This window comes from Meles meles, chromosome 7, assembly GCF_922984935.1.
Source record: "Meles meles chromosome 7, mMelMel3.1 paternal haplotype, whole genome shotgun sequence".
In the NCBI taxonomy this organism is placed as follows: domain Eukaryota; kingdom Metazoa; phylum Chordata; class Mammalia; order Carnivora; family Mustelidae; genus Meles; species Meles meles.
The window spans coordinates 80451716-80471124 of NC_060072.1; the positions used below are offsets into that span (position 1 = coordinate 80451716).

The 19409-nt window shown below is 37.5% G+C and overlaps 1 protein-coding gene across 8 annotated transcripts in view; it reads left to right on the plus strand.

The window, feature by feature from the left end:
- The window catches only part of PPHLN1 (periphilin 1), a 162892-nt gene that overhangs the window by 55318 nt on the left and 88165 nt on the right, over positions 1–19409 (plus strand). For 6 of the 8 annotated variants that reach the window (XM_046013304.1, XM_046013305.1, XM_046013306.1 and 3 more), the window contains 2 exons: positions 5553–5609; positions 8025–8104. In XM_046013304.1, the coding sequence (XP_045869260.1) occupies positions 5553–5609; positions 8025–8104 (137 nt within the window). The remainder of the gene's footprint in view (positions 1–5552; positions 5610–8024; positions 8105–19409) is intronic. The other 2 variants (XM_046013308.1, XM_046013311.1) reach the window with 1 other exon arrangement.

A 19409-nucleotide genomic window follows, 5' to 3' on the forward strand; every position in this document is an offset into this window, starting at 1 on the left:
AAATCACTTAAGTTTAGTCTCCCATACCCTGAGGTTCTTTGTTAAAAATACTTCCTGTGATAAATTTACTATTATCACAGTCCAGTCCTTCATCTTTGTATAGTTCATTTTTTATAAAACAATTAAAATCTTTTCCTGTAACATTTCTGTAACACTATTTATCTTAGAGCCATAAATATGTTTCACCTTTTATGTATTTGAAGAGTACCATCATAATCCTCTTGGTTTTTCCCTCCCTTGGTTTAAATATATTTAGTTCCTTCAGCTATTCCTTTTATTTGATGTGTTTTCAGTACTTTGCTTCCCTAATTTTCTTTCTGTTCCTTTTAAGTTGTGATGCCAGAAGTGAACTTTTATTTTATCAGCCACATTGTATCATTGGCCCTACTGAGACTGTAGACAGTTGAACCTAAGCCATTTTCATATGTGTTTTTATTAAACAAAATGCCCTTCAGCTGGTATTTTTTTCAGCCTTTACTCAAGCAATTGCTTGAGTGTAGTTTATACATTTAAAGAAATCTAACAATGCTAAATTTTATCTAATTAACTTTGGCTTATTATTCTCTTCTATAGAGGTCTTAAAATCTCATTGAGTGATCTTGTATACTTGGAGCAGATAAAAATAGCTTTGTTTCATTGGCAAAGGAAATATGCTTTGTGTTTTGTATTAGTCATTAATAATTATCTTGAGTAGCATATAGCCACATATAGAAACCTCTAGAGACCTCTGTCTGTGGACCTCAGCCATTTATCTGTGTTGTTTTCAACCAGTTGTGATCCCCTATCTTCTCTTCCTTTTCTCTTGAGGATTTCATGGAAGACTTTGTCAGGTACTTTCTTGAAACTCTGAAGTTAGAAAGCATTTCCTTATTAAAACAGTGACATAAAGATTGCCTTGCATGTTTTGTAAATTCATTGTGGCTCCTAAGGATGATTATTTAAATACATAGAAACTACCTCTTTGTTAATTACTTTTAAACCTTTACCTGTGGATTAATGTCATATTTATCACTATGCTTATACATTAATTAGGCTGTGTAACATTTTGTAGAATTTTAAAAATGTCATTACTACAGAAGATTTGCAAGTTTATTGTTTTGGTTAGTTTGTATCTATTTTTCTATAGTTCTTACTTTGGGCCCAGAATCCCTTTATTTTCTTGATATCAGCAGCCATTATTAGGTATATTTATTTCATTCTATATAAGTCTATGTTTATGGTAATGTTAAAGGATTATTTTTCATTAATGTTTAGTCCTTTTTAAGGCATATCTACTAAAATAACTGAAAATGTATAAGAATTAAAAACACATTTTGAGAATAGCATATTTGGAATATAGACTCCATTATTGAACTTCTGTGTAATGGGAAAAGAGATCTTAAGACCTTTGTGAATATATTTGGAAGTCCACACGACTTTCTTTGGATGATAGCTGGAATTCCAATAAATTTAATGGTTTAATTCTACCTTTGAAAAGAAGGCTTCTTTGGTACTGGTTTAGAATGGCAATGATAATAGAACTCAGAGCATGGATATTTTAGGCAGTAGGAAGGGATGAAAAGCCCATTCTCTAGGTGACTGAATATCATAGTATTTCTTGGTTTGAAAGTCACTGTATTTGTGTACTGAACAAGGTCTTTTAATCATCAAAGATATATTTCACATAAATGGTTTGCCAAGCAAGTCAGATCCAGTCTTTGCCTTCTGAGTCTGAGGTCTGGTTAGGGAGACAAAGCAGACATTCTATAGGAATAGATATGTTACGTGGTATCTGAAGGATGAGTAGAAGTTGGTGGAAGGATGTAGGTGGAACAGGATTATTGGGATGAGCTGTATCATGTGAAGAGATCCTGAACTATTATTTAGTATTTTCCTAGATCTTGGACTGTAATTGATCTAGTTTAATGTGCTGTTGAATTCTATTTTACAATATTTTGTTCTTATTTCAGTATCTGTTTACTCACAAGAGAGCTTTGGCTGTGAGTTTCGTGGGTGAACCGAGGAATACAGTTATGGCTTTTCTGGCATCAGAATGATTGAGATTCTAAATATGTAATCAGTTAATGATGTTTCCATATGTGTAGGCATTTATAGCAGCCCTGGTTAGGGAGTTAGTATGATCTGTCAGTACCACACATTCAGAATATGTAGTCAGTATAATGTTTTACTTACATTTTTAAAAGCAAGTCCATGTGGTTTTACCCTGATGTATTAAAAGGAGAGTTCTGTTTAGAAATTCACTTCCAAATATTCATGGTTAATAAACCTTTACTTCAGCTTGTTATATTGCTAATCTCCTAAAGATGATTGTTTTGGAGAAGACAATGTGGCACAAGCTTTCTATACCCTTTATCTGTTATATATTTTTTTTCTTTTTGGTTTTTTGGTGTCCGTACCACAAGAGCATTTCTTGTGTGTCCTTTCCGTCTTTTTGCTTTCATACGTTCTTAACCAATAGGTCTCTGGGAAATCATGTTCTTCCTAACCAAGAGCCCCAAATTTGCATATCTTTATCCATGATCCAGAAAAAACAAATTCTTTCCTTAGCATCTCTGTAGCCACCACATCTTCTTTTGTTCATATCTTAATTTCTCTTCCAAAGCTTCAGCTATCAAAGGAGACATGGGTGTCTTACCTGTGCTGGGAAGTTTGTTTACTGATAGGCTTTCAGAGGTGTCTGTTTTGTCCCTGTATGTTAGGCTCTGTACCAAGAATTGTCCCTAACTCACTCATCTCTGATGATGATTCTAATATTTTTTTCTGGTAGTGTCCTTTGTTCTTACATGGGTTATCAACCATTATAACACTTGATAGGCTTGGATAAGTCTAGTCCTTTTCATCATTATTTCCTCAGGAAAACCATATTTTCAGGAAGAAGGTATATTTCTGAAACTTTACTCTGTTCAGAGAGTCATCAAATATTGTTGATATTGATATCAGCAATTCTATTCAGAGTCACTAAATACTGTTAAATTCTTATAATACTTCCAAATGTTGATGAATATTAAACTGCTTCTCTAGCTTTGATATCACCTTCATGGGAAGAACTTTTTACGTGATCTATGGAACCAGTGTTTGTTTTCATCTTCTTCCTCCCCATTTATTCTTGTACTCACTAGTATGTTGACTTAGATTTCAGTTTTAATACTGCCACTGTCAGAACTTTCCTTTCCTGGTTTCTCTCTTTCAGCCCAATATGAAGTTCATTTTTTTTTAACGTGTTACAGCAAGTGTTGAGCCCTTTGGCCCTGCTGTCAAGCAGGGAGTTACTGTCTGCTTCGTAAGAACACGTATGGGGTGAATTTAAAGTAATGTCTCGATAGCTAAGGAGTAGCACCCTACTAGTTAAAAGTATAAAGGTATGAGTGAAAGAAGTGGATTTAAGAGACATTTGTATTCATAATGTTGGTTGGAGCCATATAAGAATAGCAAGTGAGGATAATAACAAGGTTAGAAGTAAAACAATCACATTTAGGAAACAATAACCAACAAAGAGAAAGGCATAGTTAGGAACATGGAGGAGGACAAACAAAGAAGTACAACGGCATGAAAACCAAATGGCAGAATGTTAAGAAAACATTTTTATTTTTAAAAAATAATCTATGCCCAGTGTGGGGCTTGAACTCATGACCCCAAGATCAAGAGTTGTATGCTCTGCTAACTAAACCAGCCATGTGCCCCAAGAAAAACTTGTTTTTAAATCATTAAAATGCTTTAATGGAGGATAGTTTTAATTCATTTTAATATAAACAGATCATTAATTAGTTTTAATATAAACAGATCATTGGAACTCTAAGACAAAGAGTTTAAGTGTAGTGGGGTTGTTTCCATTATCTCCTGTGTGTTAAAAAAATAAAACCCCCTAAAACTTAGAGGGTTAATATAAGCACTTATGTAGGAATCTGCAATTTGAGCTGGGTTCAGCTGGGTGGTTTTATTAGTCCATTAAGATATTATTAAATAGCCCAGCCCTGTTTTTTATGGGTAGGAATCTGTAGTTAAGTGTAGTAATTCCTGTAATATCTCTGAAATTTGGTATTGAAATCAGTAAACAGCACCAGTGGTATGCTGGTAAACTAACTCCCTAGGGGAACAACACATGATTTGTGACATTTGCCATGGAGTGAATACTACCGTAATGACTGATCTCAGGTTACTGATGTTGAGTGACTTGGAGTTTGGAAGAGATGCGGACAAGTCACTCTCATCAACTAATATGAGCCAGCCTGATTCCAGACACTCTTGGGAAATACCAGTGTTCTCATTTCTTGATCTACAAAGAATGGGAGACAAGTTACAAAATAAACATGTAATAAAACAGGAGTAAGTAAGTGGGTAAGGAATTTTTTTGTAAAAGAAACATGAAAATAAAAGAATAAATGCCAATGTGGAGGCTCTGAACTGTTGCTGAGATGAATAAGGATTTGGCGAAAACAAAGAGGAAAAGTGTTCAGTAATAGATAAAAACAGATCAGCTGCTCAGGAGAAACAAAAATTGTCTTGATAACAGAGATCAGTGACGCAGGGGAGAAGGTTATTACATCTTTAACAACATTCTTACAGAACTAGGATGGTAATATTTGCATATTTCTTGAAATATATTTTTTTCTTGAAATAGTTTTTTAATGCAGGGTGGTTGCTAATAGTGCCAAAACAATCCTCAGGAGGAAAAAAGTAGAATTGGCAATTTGGGATCTATATAGGAAAATTTGAAGTGTTAAGGAGTGTTCGTCTTATTGGAAAGATATCTATTAGTATATTTAAGCTACTTAAAGAGTTAAGTACACATGTGTCACTAAGAGTTTGCAGGTAAGGAAGTTAACAAAATCTTTACAAGATTGTAAATGTGGGACAATTAGGGATTCCAGCAAGACAGTAGTTGTGGATTTGTTTATAAAGAAAATCCATATATGAGAGAGTTTGTATAAAAAGTAGCAAGATTTTTTAAACAAAGCAAGATTTAGTAATAGGTTACTTTTGAGAGCAAGTCAGAATGACTCCTTGCAGATAGCTACTATAAGCCTAGGGAACAGATATGATATACCATGAAAATTTTACCAGTATTCCTTTTGATTTCTAGTGATGATTCATCTTTCTCTCTTGATTGTGTGTGTGTGTGTGTGTGTGTGTGTGTGTGTGTGTGTGTGTGATTCTTGAACCAATCCTTTGCTGACTTCATGAAGATTAGAATAGGTGCTTAAAGTGATAAGTAGACCTGATCCTTACCTTCAATTTTTGGTGTCTTATTATGATCCTTTTCTCATTCCTTTCTGCTCCTGTTGTCTATGGTTAGCCTAATCTTAACACTTCATTGGTGTTGGACCCAATTAGTTTCTAATCTTAGAAACAGAAATTTTCTCCTGCTCTGTTATTACTCTTGAGTGGTGGTTGCTCAGGCATCCCGATTTGAAGGCAGGGTAGGAAAGCGTTTAGGGTCACCAGCAAATGCTCAGAAGTTCATGTTCTTACCACTCCTACTTCTGGGTTCTTCTCTTGTCACTCCTGGGCACAGAGGTGATGGTGTTAATTCCTTCTTGCCCACCTTTCCCTAGAGTCCATCCGTGCGGGTACCTCCTACAAACGGCAGAATGAAGGAAATCCAGAAAGAGGTGAGTTTTGAGCTAGATTTTGATTTGGGATTGTGAAGGGGTGGGGGACTTGAATTGATAGAGGTTATAGAAATGGGAAAAGTGTATACTTGCTCCATTAGTCTTTAGTTGGAACCAGAGTTTAATAGTAGTAGATATAGGTATTAGGGTTGTGAGTTGCTTTTCTGGTCAGGAATAGCCACCTCAAAGGAGACTGAGATTTGTAGAACAAACAAATCATTGACAGGCCTGGAAAACAGTAGGATCAGGCGATTTCTTTTTACCTTTTCTGTGCTCTTTCTGCTGCCATCTGTAGCGTCCTTTTTCTTTATCCTTTGCTTCTTGCCTGTCCCTGCCCTTCATGCAACAGGTATATATGGATATATGTAGATATATGATATACTGCCTGCTCTACCCTTCAGTATTCCTTTGCTTCTGCACCCTGAGAAATCTGCTTGATTTAGCCCTTATGCAGCTAAAATCAGGATAGATTCTAAAACTACATTTGGTGCACTATACTTGACATACCTGTAGTGCTGATGTGTTTGTGTAAGATTTTGCTAAGTAAGAGGTTAACAGCTGCTTATTCTGTGTCTAGCTGCTATGTGTCAGAATTGAGCCTGTAATTATGCCTTTAATTAGCATAGTTCAATGTGCTGATTGGCTGAGCGCCTCCCTTTTTTTTTTTTAAGGAATTGCTTATCTGAATAGAATGGGGCGGTCCCTGTATGCTAAAGGTAGAAAAATAATTTATCTTTTCACCTAATTTTTGAGTACTTATTCTTTTCTGAAAGGACTTGAGCAAGGTAGGCTTTGGATTCAGATAAGCTATGATACTTGCACTTCTAGGAGCTTTTGTTGGAGTGGAATAGACTGACACTCTCACAATATGATGTGGAATTTGCCATATGTAACAAATACCATAGGAATAACTAAATAAACCATGTTCTTAGTCATTTTGGGATGTAGTATTGCTTGGTATCTTATTTTTGATTTTTAAGGGCTACCAAGAACTTTTAAACTTAATTACTGTGAAAGCCTCTTAATGCTGCAAGTTAAAAGACTTGAAGGTTATGTCTTTTTATGAGACTGTTGGAGTTTCAGAGGTAGAATACTGTGCCCAGAGCAACCTTGGTACTGTTGACGATTGAGGTTAGATAATTCTTTGTTTTGGGAAGCTGTCATGTGCATTTATAGGGGGTTTGAGCAACATCCCTAGCCTCCCCTTACTGTGTGCCAGTGGTGCTCTCCCACTTGGTGATAATGAAAAGTATCTTCACGCGTTGCCTGATCTCCCTGAAGAGGTGAGAGGAGCATCTGTAGAAAGGCTTTCCAGGTCTGTAGGTCATTTGATAGAGCTGATACTCACTATTGCCCTACGTGGTCTGAAGCCTTGAGGCTCTAGGCTCCTGCTAGCAATCTTGACCACAGCAGGAAGAGCTTCAGAGGCTTTTTGGCTGAAGCTGGCTTTGCTTCAGTTTCAAGGTTGTTTTATGTCTGCTTTTGCCCTTGACTGCTTTCTTGGCCATAACCCACTGGCTAGTGTCGACCAGCTTCTATGCAGTCCAAACTTGGTGCCACCTTCTCCTTTTCTCTGTAATTTAATTTTGTCAGTTTTTTTTAAAGCAATTAAGAGTAGAGGATTTATTTATATTTGACACATACAGATAATTTAATGAAATATTTTTCTATCAGTAACAATTCACAGTTATTTTTATGATTATATTTAACTAAAACAATTTTCTGTGTTGAACTGACTAAAGTAATATTTAAATCTAATCTTTGGCTTAAGTGTCTGTAACAGTGGTTTGCATATAGCACTGCATTAGTGTCTATAGTGACTAAAGATAAGGGTTAGTGACTATCTCACACAGACTTACTTTTAACCATTTAACAAATATTTGGGTACTTACTCATACCAGGCATTAGGTTAGCACTCTAATTATAGTTTTCTAGTTTTTATTTTTATTTTTTAGACTAAATATTTCAGGAATATCTGCTAGATTTCCTACATGCCCCTTGCTTTGAGCTATTGTTTAATTAGCTAGTTTTCTTTGTGGTATTTATATAATAACTACTTTTGAAAGTTTATTGTGATAAATCCAAGGTTAGCTTTTAGGAAAGAGGATGCAGCATTTATGATTTTAGTCTTTTCCCGTTCTTGAGATCTCAGTGGTTCTGTGTTTGGTAACTGTCATTACTGTGGCCTAGATTGGCACATATGATGTCCATTGGTTCTAGGTTATTTGGAATTTTTTATGGTAACTTGCCTCTAAGAGACATAGGTAGATTTCGATACTAAAGGATTTAATTTAATGATGAAGACTTCAGTACTAAAATAAGTGTATGACACCCTCCTCATTTATTTAATTGCAGAATCCCTCTAAAATGAAAACAAATGAGCTAGAAAATTGCATTTTATATTTTCTTGTATAGGTAAAGAGAGACCTGTTCAGTCTTTGAAAACATCAAGAGACACTTCACCCTCAAGTTCTTCAGCAGTTCCTTCATCAAAGGTTTGTTATATCTTTAAAATCAGTTTAAAGAGGAATCACAAAGTAAAGGAGATGCACCATGAGGTACAGACAATGTTATTCTTTACTGTCAAGCCAAATGAAGGTAACTTGCTTCATTTAAAAACTTAAATCATGGGGTGCCTGGGTGGCTCAGTCAGTAAAGCGTCTGACTCTTGGTTTTGGCTTAGGTCATGATCTCATGGGTCGAGGGATCGAGCCCCGAATAGGGCTCTGCGCTCTGCAGGGAGGCTGCTTGAAGATTCTCTCCCTGTCCCTCCCCCAACTCATGCTCTTGTTCTCTCTCTCTTTTCTCAAATATATAAATCTTAAAGAAAACAAAACTGCGGTAGGAGTCCAAGATGGTAGAAGAGTAGGAGACCTTAAGTTTTGTCAGGTCCCAGGAATTCAGCTATATAGCTATCAAATCATTCTGAACTCCTGCAAGGTCACCAGAGATCTAAGAAAAGAATAACTACAACTCTATGAATAGAAAAGTGACCACTTTCTGCAAGGTAGGAGATGCAAAGAAGTGACTCCGAGGTGATGTATGGGAAGATAAACCACGGTGGGGAGGAAGCTCCATAAGCTGGCATTGGGAAGTGATAGAGCAGTGGACGTCAAAATCAAAACTTTTAGAAGTCTGCTCCAGTGAGAGATATCCCTACCTGGAAAACACTCAGGTTGTGAAGCAGATCAAAGTCCTGGGTGGGACAGTGTGGTTTTGGGATCCCCAGGGTCCTACATGGCCCTTGCTTTGAGCTATTGTTTAATTAGCTAGTTTTCTTTGTGGTACTTATATAATAACTACTTTTGAAAATTTATTGTGATAAATCCAAAGTTAGCTTTTAGGAAGGAGGATGCAGCATATATGATTTTAGTCTTTGATTTTAGACTGAGGGTGACTGAGTGTGGCAGAGCCCCCAGGCATCGGAGTGAGGAAGCTAGCTATAATCTACCAACCCAGGAGTGGGCTTTCAGGCTGGAGTTGCCATAAACTGTGAACTCTGGCACAGTCAGTTGACTGCTCTCTGAGCAGGGGCCCAGCAAGTGGCAGAACCGGCGAGAAACTCCTTCCTCCCCTGAGAGGAGTGGCTCAGGTGCACACTGCAGGAGTCTGCAGGATTTGGAGACTTAAAACTGGGTTGCGTGCCTGAGAAACGGGGTTGCATGCCTGCTAGGTCACAGTCTGGGTGAGCATGGAGTCCAGGGAGACAGGAGTGATTGACTGCTTTTCCCTGAAGGCTCTCTGAGGAGTGGGGCCCCAAGCTTTTGGCTCAGAGGCTGGAGATTGGGGGGCTGCCATTTTCATTCTCATCCTCTAAAGCTACACATAAAACGTTCAGGGAACACAAGCCAGGTTGAGCAATCCAGAGCTGCTTACTTAGTCTGCCCCCTGTCAGGAGTGGTGCAGTTCCACTCCAGGCAAAGATACCTGAGAATCAGGGCAAAAGGTCCCACCCCCAGAAGATCAGCAGGAACATGCCGCTAAGACCAAATTTACTGAACTTGCAAAACAGCAAAACTCCAGCACTAGGGGAAAATATTATATAGAATTAATGGTTTTTTCCCATGGTTCCTTAGTCTTTTAATTTATATATATTTTTTCCTCTTTCCTTTTTCAGTCAATTTCCTATTTTATCAATTTTTTAAAAAATCTTTTTTAATTTTCATTTTTACAGTTACATTCTATCATTTTCTTTAATTTTATTTATATATATATATAAGTTATTTTTCTTTACAGTTTTGGGATGCAGTTTCTTCTAACAGACCAAAATACATACAGAATCTAGTGTATTGCTCTGTTCTTTTCACATGTCTGATTATATTCTCTCCTTTCTTCTCTCCTTCTTTTTCTTTTTTTTTGCTAAAATCTTTAAAAATTTTCATCCTTACAATAAAATTCTATCCTTTCAATGTATTATATATAAGCTTTGCTTTACAATTTTGGTTTAGTGCATTTTTTTTTTTTACTGTTTTTTACAACAAATTTGTGTTTTTGCACTTTTTTTTTTTTTTAAAGATCTTTGTTTATTTATTTGACAGAGATGACAAGCAGGGAGAGAGGCAGGCAGAGAGAAGGGGGAAGCAGGCTCCCTGCTGACCAGAGAGCCAGATGCGGGGCTCGATCCCAGGACCCTGAGATCATGACCTGAGCCGAAGGCAGAGGCTTTAACCCACTGAGCCACCCAGGCGCCCCTGCACATTTTTTTTTTTTTGAACAACATATTTGTTATACGTTCTTCTAACAAACAGACCACAATACACCTAGGATATAGTGTATTACTCTGTTCTGTTCACCTATCTGTTTATATTCCTTCTTTTTTCTTTTTTTGTTTTTTTTTTGTCTTTTAATTTTAATTTGTACAGTTACATTCTATTCTTTCATTGTATTTAATTTTACTTATGTAGGTAAGTTTTTCTTCTGTTACAATTTTGAGATCTAGTCTGTCTTTTTCTTTCTTTCTTTCTTTCTTTCTTTCTTTCTTTCTTTCTTAAGCATTTATTTAGTTGAGGAGAGAGAGAGAGAGCACAGAGAAGAAGGACAAGTAAGCTCTCTGCTCAGGGTTTGATTCCAGGACCCTGGGATTGTGACCAGAGCCAAAGGCAGCAGCTTAACCAACTGAGCCACCCAGGAGCCCCAAGGGATCTAGTTTTCTAAGAAGCAAGCAAAAATACACACAGGATCCTGTATATTGCTCTGTTCTGTTAACCTGTCTGATTACCTCTCTCTCTCTCTTTTTATTTCCCCCCAGTTTTGGGTCTCTTCTGATTTGTTTAGTATATTTCTCTGGGGCTGTTGTTGCCATTTTAGTATTTTATTCTCTTGTTCATTTATTCTTCTCTGGCAAGAATGGTAAGACCAAAAAACTCACCTCAAAAAAGAGAAAAAGAGGCAGTACTGAAATTCAAGTGATCTAAACAGTGTGGATATAAGTAAGATGTCAGAACTAGAGTTCAAAACTATAAAAAGATACTAGCTGGGCTTGAGTAGAGCATAGAGAACACTAGAGACTCCCTTTCTAGAGAAATAAAAGACTTAAAATCTGATCAGGTTGCACTAAAAAAGCTTATTAATGAGATGCAATAAAAAGTGGAGGCTCTAACTGCTAGGTTAAATGAGACAGAAGAGAGAATTAGTGATATAGAAGACAAAATGATGGAGAATAAGGAAGCTGAGAAAAATAACTGAGATAAACAACTACTGGATCACGAGGGCAGAATTTGAGAGATAAGTGGTACCATAAAGCAAAATAAGGTTAGAATAATTGGGATTCCAGAAGAAGAGGAAAGAGAGAGACAGGGACAGAAGGTATATTGGTACATATTGTAGTGGAGAACTTCCCTAATCTGGGGAAGGAAACAGGCATTCAAGTCCAGGAGGCACAGAGAACTCCCCTCAAAAATCAATAAAAATAGATTAACACACCAGCATATAGTAGTGAAACTTGCATAGCTATGAGTCTAAGAGAGAATCCTGAAAGCAGCTTGGGGCAAGACATCTGTAACCTACAAGGGTGGAAACATTAGTCTGGCAGAAGACATATCCACAGAGACTTGGCAGGCCAGAAAAGACTGGCATGATATATTCAGGGTGCTAAATGAGAAAAATATCCACCCAAAAGTACTTTATCCAGCTCAGACGTCATTCAGAACAGAAGGGGAGATAAAAAGCTTCAGGAAAAACAGAAACTAAAAGAATTTCTGATCACTAAACCAGCCCTGCAGGAAATATTAAGAGATCCTTTAAGCGAAGAGAGAGCTCAAAAGTAACAGAGACCAGAAAGGAATAGAGACAGTTTACAGAAACAGTGACTTTGATGGTAAAACAATGGTACTGAATTCAAATCTTTCAATAGTTATTTTGAGTGTAAGTGGGTTAATGCCCCTATCAAAAGACACAGGGTATGGAGATTAGATAAGAAAGTAAGACCCATCAATAATACTTTCTGAAGGAGACTCATTTTAGACCCAAAAATACCTCCAGATTGAATGTGAGGGGGTGGAAAACCACTTATCATGCTAATGGACATGAAAAGAAAGCTAGGGTTGCAATCCTTATATCAGACAAATTAGATTTTAAACCAAAGACTGTAATAAGAGATGAGGAAGGACACTGTATCATAATTAAAGGGTCTATCCTAACAAGATCTAACAGTTGTAAGTATTTATGCTCCTAATATGGGAGCAAACAGTTACATAAACCAGTTAATAATAAAATTAAAGAACACATCAACAATAATACAATAATAGTATGGGACTTAAACACCCCACTCACAGCAATAGACAGATCATCTAAGCAGAAGATCAACAAGGAAACAAAGACTTTGAATGGCACACTGGACCAGATGGACTTCACAGATATATTCAGAACATTCCATCCCAAAGCAGTGGAATACACATTCTTCTCGAGTGCACGTGGAACATTATCCATAGATCACATCTTGGGTCACAAACTACGTCTCAACTGGTACCAAAAGCTTGAGATCATTCCCTGCATATTTTTGGACCACAATGCTTTGAAACTTGAACTCAACCACAAGAAGAAATTTGGAAAGAAGTCAAATACATGGAGGCTAAAGAGAATCCTACTAAAGAATGAATGGGTCCATCAAGAAATTAAGGACTTAAATTCATGGAAACAAATGGAAATGAAAACACAATTATTCAAAACCTTTGGGATGCCGCAAAGGCAGTCCTAAGAGGGAAGCATATACCAATACAAGCTTTCTCAAGAAACAACATAGGGCTCAAATATACAACCTAACCTTACTCTTAAAGGAACTGGAGAAAGAACAGCAAATAAAGCCTAAACCCAGCAGGAAAAGAGAAATAGTAAACTTCAGAGTAGAAATCAATGAAATAGAAACAAAAAGAAATAGAACAGATCAATGAAACTAGGAGCTGGTTCTTTGAAAGAATTGATAAGATTGATAACCCCCTGGCCAGCCATATCAAAAAGAAAAGAGAAGGGACCCAAATAAATATAAATGAAGGAGGAGAGATCACAAGTGACACCAAGGAAATGCTGTTTCATGAGCATATTGTGAACAAGTTTATATCAGCAAATTAGGCAGTCTGGAAGAAATGGGTGCATTCTTAGAGATATATAAACCATCAAAACAGAAACAGAAAGAAATAGAAGACAAAACCTGAAGAGACCCATAACCAGTAAGGAAATTGAATCAGTAAACAGAAATCTCCCAACAAACAAGAGTCCAGGGCCAGACGGCTTCCCAGGAGAATTCTACCAATCATTTAAAAAAGAATTAATACCTATTCTTCTGAAGCAATTTCAAAAAATAGAAATGGAAGGCAAAGTTTCACACTCCTTCCATGAGGCAGCCCAAAACCAGACCAAGACCCCACCCAAAAGATTACAGACCAATATCCTTGATGAGCATGGATGTAAAAGTTCTCACCAAGACACTAACCAGTAGGATCCAACAGTATATTAAAAGGATTATTCACTACACCACGTGGGGTTTTTTCCCCTGGGCTACAAGGGTGATTCAACATCCATGTATCAATCAGTGTGATACACTGCATAAATAAAAGAAAGGACAAGAACCATATGATCCTTTCAGTATATGCAGAAAAAGCATTTGACAAAGTACAGCTTCCTTTCTTTTTTTTTTTTTTTAAGATTTTATTTATTTATTTATTTGACAGGCAGAGATCACAAGTAGGCAGAGAGGCAAGCAGAGAGAGAGCGAGAGGGAAGCAGGCTCCCCGCTGAGCAGAGAACCCGATGCGGGATTTGATCCCAGGACCCTGAGATCATGACCTGAGCTGAAGGCAGTGGCTTAACCCACTGAGCCACCCAGGCGCCCCAGCTTCCTTTCTTGATTAAAACTCTTCACAAGATAGGGATATAGGGTACATAACTCAATATCATAAAAGCCATATAAGAAAAGCCCACAGTGAGTATCATTCTCAATGGGGAAAAACTGAGAGCTTTTCCCCTAAGGTCAGAAACATGGCAGGGATGTCCACTATAACCACTGCTGCTCAGCATAGTACTAGAAGTCGTAGCCTCAGCAATCAGACACAAACAGAAATAAAATCTGTTTTAATAATATCCGTTTTAATATCTGTTTTAATATCTGTAATATCCGCTTTAATATCTGTTTTAATAAAATCCGAATCAACAAAGAAGTCAAACTCCCACTCTTTGCAGATGACATGATACTCTATATGGAAAACCCAAAAGACTCCACCAAAAAATTGCTAGAACTCATTTAGGAATTCAGCAAAGTGACAAGCTATAAAATCAAAGCAAAGCAATCAGTTGCACTTCGATACACTAACAATGAGACAGAAGAAAGAGAAATTAAGGAGTCAATCCCATTTACAATTGTACCAAAAACTGTAAGGTACCTAAGAATAAACTTAACCACAGAGGCAAAGGATCTGTACTCAGAAAATTATGGAATACTCATCAAAGAAATTGAGGAAGACACAAAGAAATAGAAAAACCTTCCATGCTTATGGATTAGAAGAACAAATACTGTTAAAATGTTTTTGCTATGTAGAACAATTTATACATGCAATACAATCCCTATCAAAATGCCATCAGCTTTTTTCACAGAACTGGAACAAATAATTCTAAAATTTGTATGGAACCAGAAAAGACCCTGATTAGCCAAAGAATATTGAAAAAGAAAACCAAAGCTGGTGGCATCACCATTCAAGATGTCAAGCTGTATTATACAGCCGTAATCATCAAGACAGTATGGTACTGGCATAAAAACAGACACATAGATCGATGGAACAAAATAGCCCAGAAATGGACCTTCAATTCTATGGTTAACTAATCTTTGACAAAGCAGGGAAGAATATCCAATGGAAAAAACATAGTCTTTTCAACAAATGGTGTTAGGAAAATTGGACAGACACATGCATGAAAAATGAAACTGGACCATTTTCTTATACCATACACAAAATAGACTCAAAATGGACAAAAGACCTAAATGTGATACAGGAATCCATCCAAATCCTAGAGGAGAACACAGGCAGCAATCTCTGTGACCTCAGCTGCAGCAACTTCTTGCTAGATATGTCTCCAAAGGCAAGGGAAAGAAAGGCAAAAGTGAACTATTGTGACTTCATCAAGTTAAAAAGCTTTTGTATAGCAAAGGAAACGGTTGACAAAACCAAAAGACAACTGACAGAATGCAGAATGATCTTTGCCAATGTCTTACCAGTTAAAGGGCTAGTATCCAAAATCTATAAAGAACTTATCAAACTCAACACCCAAAGAACAAATAATTCAATCAGAAAATTGGCAGAAAACACAAACAGACATTTCTCCAAAGAAGACATACAAACGGCCAATAGTCACATGAAAAACTGCTCAACATCACTCATCATCAGGGAAATGCAAATCAAAACCACAGTGAGTAAGATGCCCAAGATACCTAAGAATCTCACTGCACACCAGTAAGGATGGCTAAAATTTTTTTAAAAAATATTTTATTTATTTGACAGACCACTAGTAGGCAGAGAGGCAGGCAGAAAGAGAGGGGGAAGCAGGCTCCCCGCCGAGCAGAGAGCCTGATGTGGGTCTCGATCCCAGGACCCTGAGATCATGACCTGAGCTGAAGGCAGAGGCTTAACCCCGAGTCACCCAGGAACTCCAGGATGGCTAAAATTAACAAGATGGGAAACTACAGGTGTTGGTGAGGATATGGAGAAAGGGGAACCCTCTTGGAAAACAGTATGGAGGTTCCTCAAAAAGTTGAAAATAAAGCTACCCTATGATGCAGCAGTCATATTACTAGGTATGTAACCCAATGATACAAAAGTACCAATCCAAAGCGGCACACGCACCCCAATGTTTACAGCAGCAATTTCCACAATAGCCAAACTATGGAAAGAGCCCGGATGTCCATCTACAGATTAAATGGATAAAGAAGATGTGGGGTGTGTGTGTGTGTGTGTGTGTATAAAATGAAATACTACTTAGAAATCAAAAAATTGAAATCTTGCCATTTGCAATGTCTTAGATGGAACTAGAAGGTATTATGATAAGCGAAATAAGTCAATCAGAGAAAGACAATTATATGATCTCACTGATATGTGGAATTTAATAAACAAGGCAGAGGATCATAGGGGAAGAGAGGAAAAAATAAATACGAAATCAGAGGGGGGAAAAACATAAACTCTTAATCATAGTATGCAAACTGAGGGTTTTTGGAGGGAGGTGGGGGGATGGGATAACCAGTTGTTGGACATTAAGGAGGCCTTGTGATGTAATGAGCACTGGGTATTATATAAGACTTGTTGAATACATCTGAAACTAATAGTACATTATATGTTAATTGAACTTAAATGACCAAAAAAAAAAATAGGCATAAAAAGAAAAAAGTACCATTGACCCTTGAACAACATAGGGGTTGGGAGTACTGACCTCCCGTGCAGTCAAAAATTCATACATAAATTTTGACTTCCCTTAATTACTTACATCTGACCTCTACATCTGAAACTAATAGTACATTATATGTTAATTGAACTTAAATGACCAAAAAAATAAAATAGTAATAAAAAGAAAAAAGTACCATTGACCCTTGAACAACATAGGGGTTGGGAGTACTGACCTCCTGTGCAGTCAAAAATTTATACATAAATTTTGACTTCCCTTAATTACTTATAGCCTGCGGTCAACTGGAATCCTGACTGATTATATCAATTAACATATTTTGTATGCTATATATATTATACACTATATTCTTGCAGTAAAGTTAGCTAGGAAAAAGAAGATGATACAAAAATCACAAGAGAGGGGCATCTGGGTGGTTAAGTAGGTTAAGCATCTGCCTTCAGCTCAGGTAATGTTCCCAGGGTTCTGGGATTGAGGCCCACATCCAGCTCCCTACTCAGTGGGGAGCCTGCTCCCTCTCCCTTTGCTGCTTTCCCTGCTTGTGCTCTCCCTTTTCCCTCTCTCTCTCAAATAAATAAAATCTTAGAAGTCATACGAGAAATGCATTTATAGTAATGAACAGAAAAAAAATCCACATATAAGTGGACCTACAGAGTTCAAACCTTTGTTGTTCATGGGTCCACTGTAGAGATACAGGAAAATAAAATAAAATAATAAAAAAACCCAAAACTTGAATCTTAAGTAACCACAACTTGAAAGTAGCTACCAGAAAAATGAACAGTTTTCTCATATTATTTTCTCCACAGGGTATGCTAAAATTAGTATTTAACTTCAGTCATTGCTAATTTTGCCCATAATAAGGTGGGAATGAATATTCACATGGGACATATTTGATAGACTGCGCTTTATTTTGGGAGGGGTGTGTATAGTCAGAGACCTAATATTTATTGTGTAACTATCTGATTCTAGTTATTATATTAAGTATTTTTTTCTCTTATTCATACAGAAATCCTCTAGTATAATTAGGTATATATATCTCCATTTTATAGAAAATGTTCAGGGGTGCCTGGGTGGATCAGTGTGTTAGGCCTCTGCCTTCGGCTCAGGTCATGATCTCTGGGTCCTGGGATGGAGCCCCGCATCAGGCTCTCTGCTCAGCAGGGAACCTACTTCCCCTCTTTCTCTGCCTGCCTCTCTGCCTATTTTTGATCTCTCTCCTTGTCAAATAAATAAAATCTTTTTTTTAATTTAGTTTTTTTTTTCAGTGTTCCCAAATTCATTGTTTATGTACCATACCCAGTGCTCCATGCAATACGTGCCCTCCGTAATACCCACCAGCAGCTTCACCCAACCTCCCAGCCCCTCCCCTCCAAAACCTTCAGTTTGTTTCTCAGAGTCCACAGTCTCTCATGGTTTGTCTCCCCCCTCCGATTTCCTCCAGCTCACTTCTCTACATCTCCCAATGTCCTCTGGTTATTCCTTATGCACCACAAGTAAGTGCGACCATATGATAATTGACTCTCTCTGCTTGACTTATTTCACTCACTGTAATCTCTTCCAGTTCCGTTTATATTGATACATAAGTTGGGTATTCATCCTTTCTGATGGAGGCATAATACTCCATATGGAGTACACTCCATATGGACCATATCTTGTTTATCTATTCGTCCATTGAAAGGCATCTTGGTTTTTCCCCCAGTTTGGTGACTGTGGCCATTGTTGCTATGAACATTGGGGTACAGATGGCCCTTCTTTTCACTACATCTGTATCTTTGGGGTAAATACCCAGTAATGCAATTGCAGGGTCATAGGGTAGCTCTATTTTAAGTTTTTGAGGAATCTCCACACTGTTTTCCAAGGTGGTTGCACCAACTTGCATTCCCACCGACAGTGTAAGAAGGTTCCCCTTTCTCCACATCTTCTCCAACACTCGTTGTTTACTGTCTTATTAATTTTGGCCATTCTAACTCGTGTAAGGTGGTATCTCAATGTGGTTTTGATTTGAATCTCCCTGATGGCTAGTGATGATGAACATTTTTTCATGTGTCTGTTAGCCATTTGTATGTCTTCTTTGCAGAAGTGTCTATTCATGTCTTCTGCCCATTTTTTGACGTGATTATTTTGTGTGTGTTGAGTCTGAGGAGTTCTTTATAGATCTTGGATATCAGCCCTTTGTCTGTAGCATGATTTGTGAATATCTTCTCCCATTCTGTGGGTTGCCTCTTTGTTTTGTTGACTGTTTCTTTTGCTGCGCAGAAGTTTTTGATCTTTTTTTTTTTTTTAAAGATTTTATTTATTTATTTGACAGAGAGAAATCACAAGTAAGCAGAGAGGCAGGCAGAGAGAGAGGGAAGCAGGCTCCCGGCCGAGCAGAGAGCCCGATGTGGGACTCGATCCCAGGACCCTGAGATCATGACCTGAGCCGAAGGCAGCGGCCTAAACCACTGAGCCACCCAGGCGCCCCGAAGTTTTTGATCTTGATGAAGTCCCAAAAGTTCATTTTCGCTTTTGTTTCCTTTTTCTTCGGAGACATACCTTGAAAGAAATTGCTGTGGCTGATGTCGAAGAGGTTACTGCCTATGTTCTCCTCTAGGATTTTGATAGATTCCTGCCTCATGTTGAGGTCTTTTATCCATTTCGAGTTTATCTTTGTGTATGGTGTAAGAGAATTGTCGAGTTTCATTCTTCTACACATAGCTGTCCACAGTTTTTCCCAGCACCATTTCTTGAAGAGACTGTCTTTTTTCCACTGTATATTTTTTCCTGCTTTGTTGAAGATTATTTGACCATAGAGTTGAGGGTCCGTATCTGGGCTTTCTACTCTGTTCCACTGGTCTATGTGCCTGTTTTTGTGCCAGTACCATGCTATCTTGGTGATCACAGCTTTGTAGTAAAGCTTGAAATCAGGCAACATGATGCCCCCAG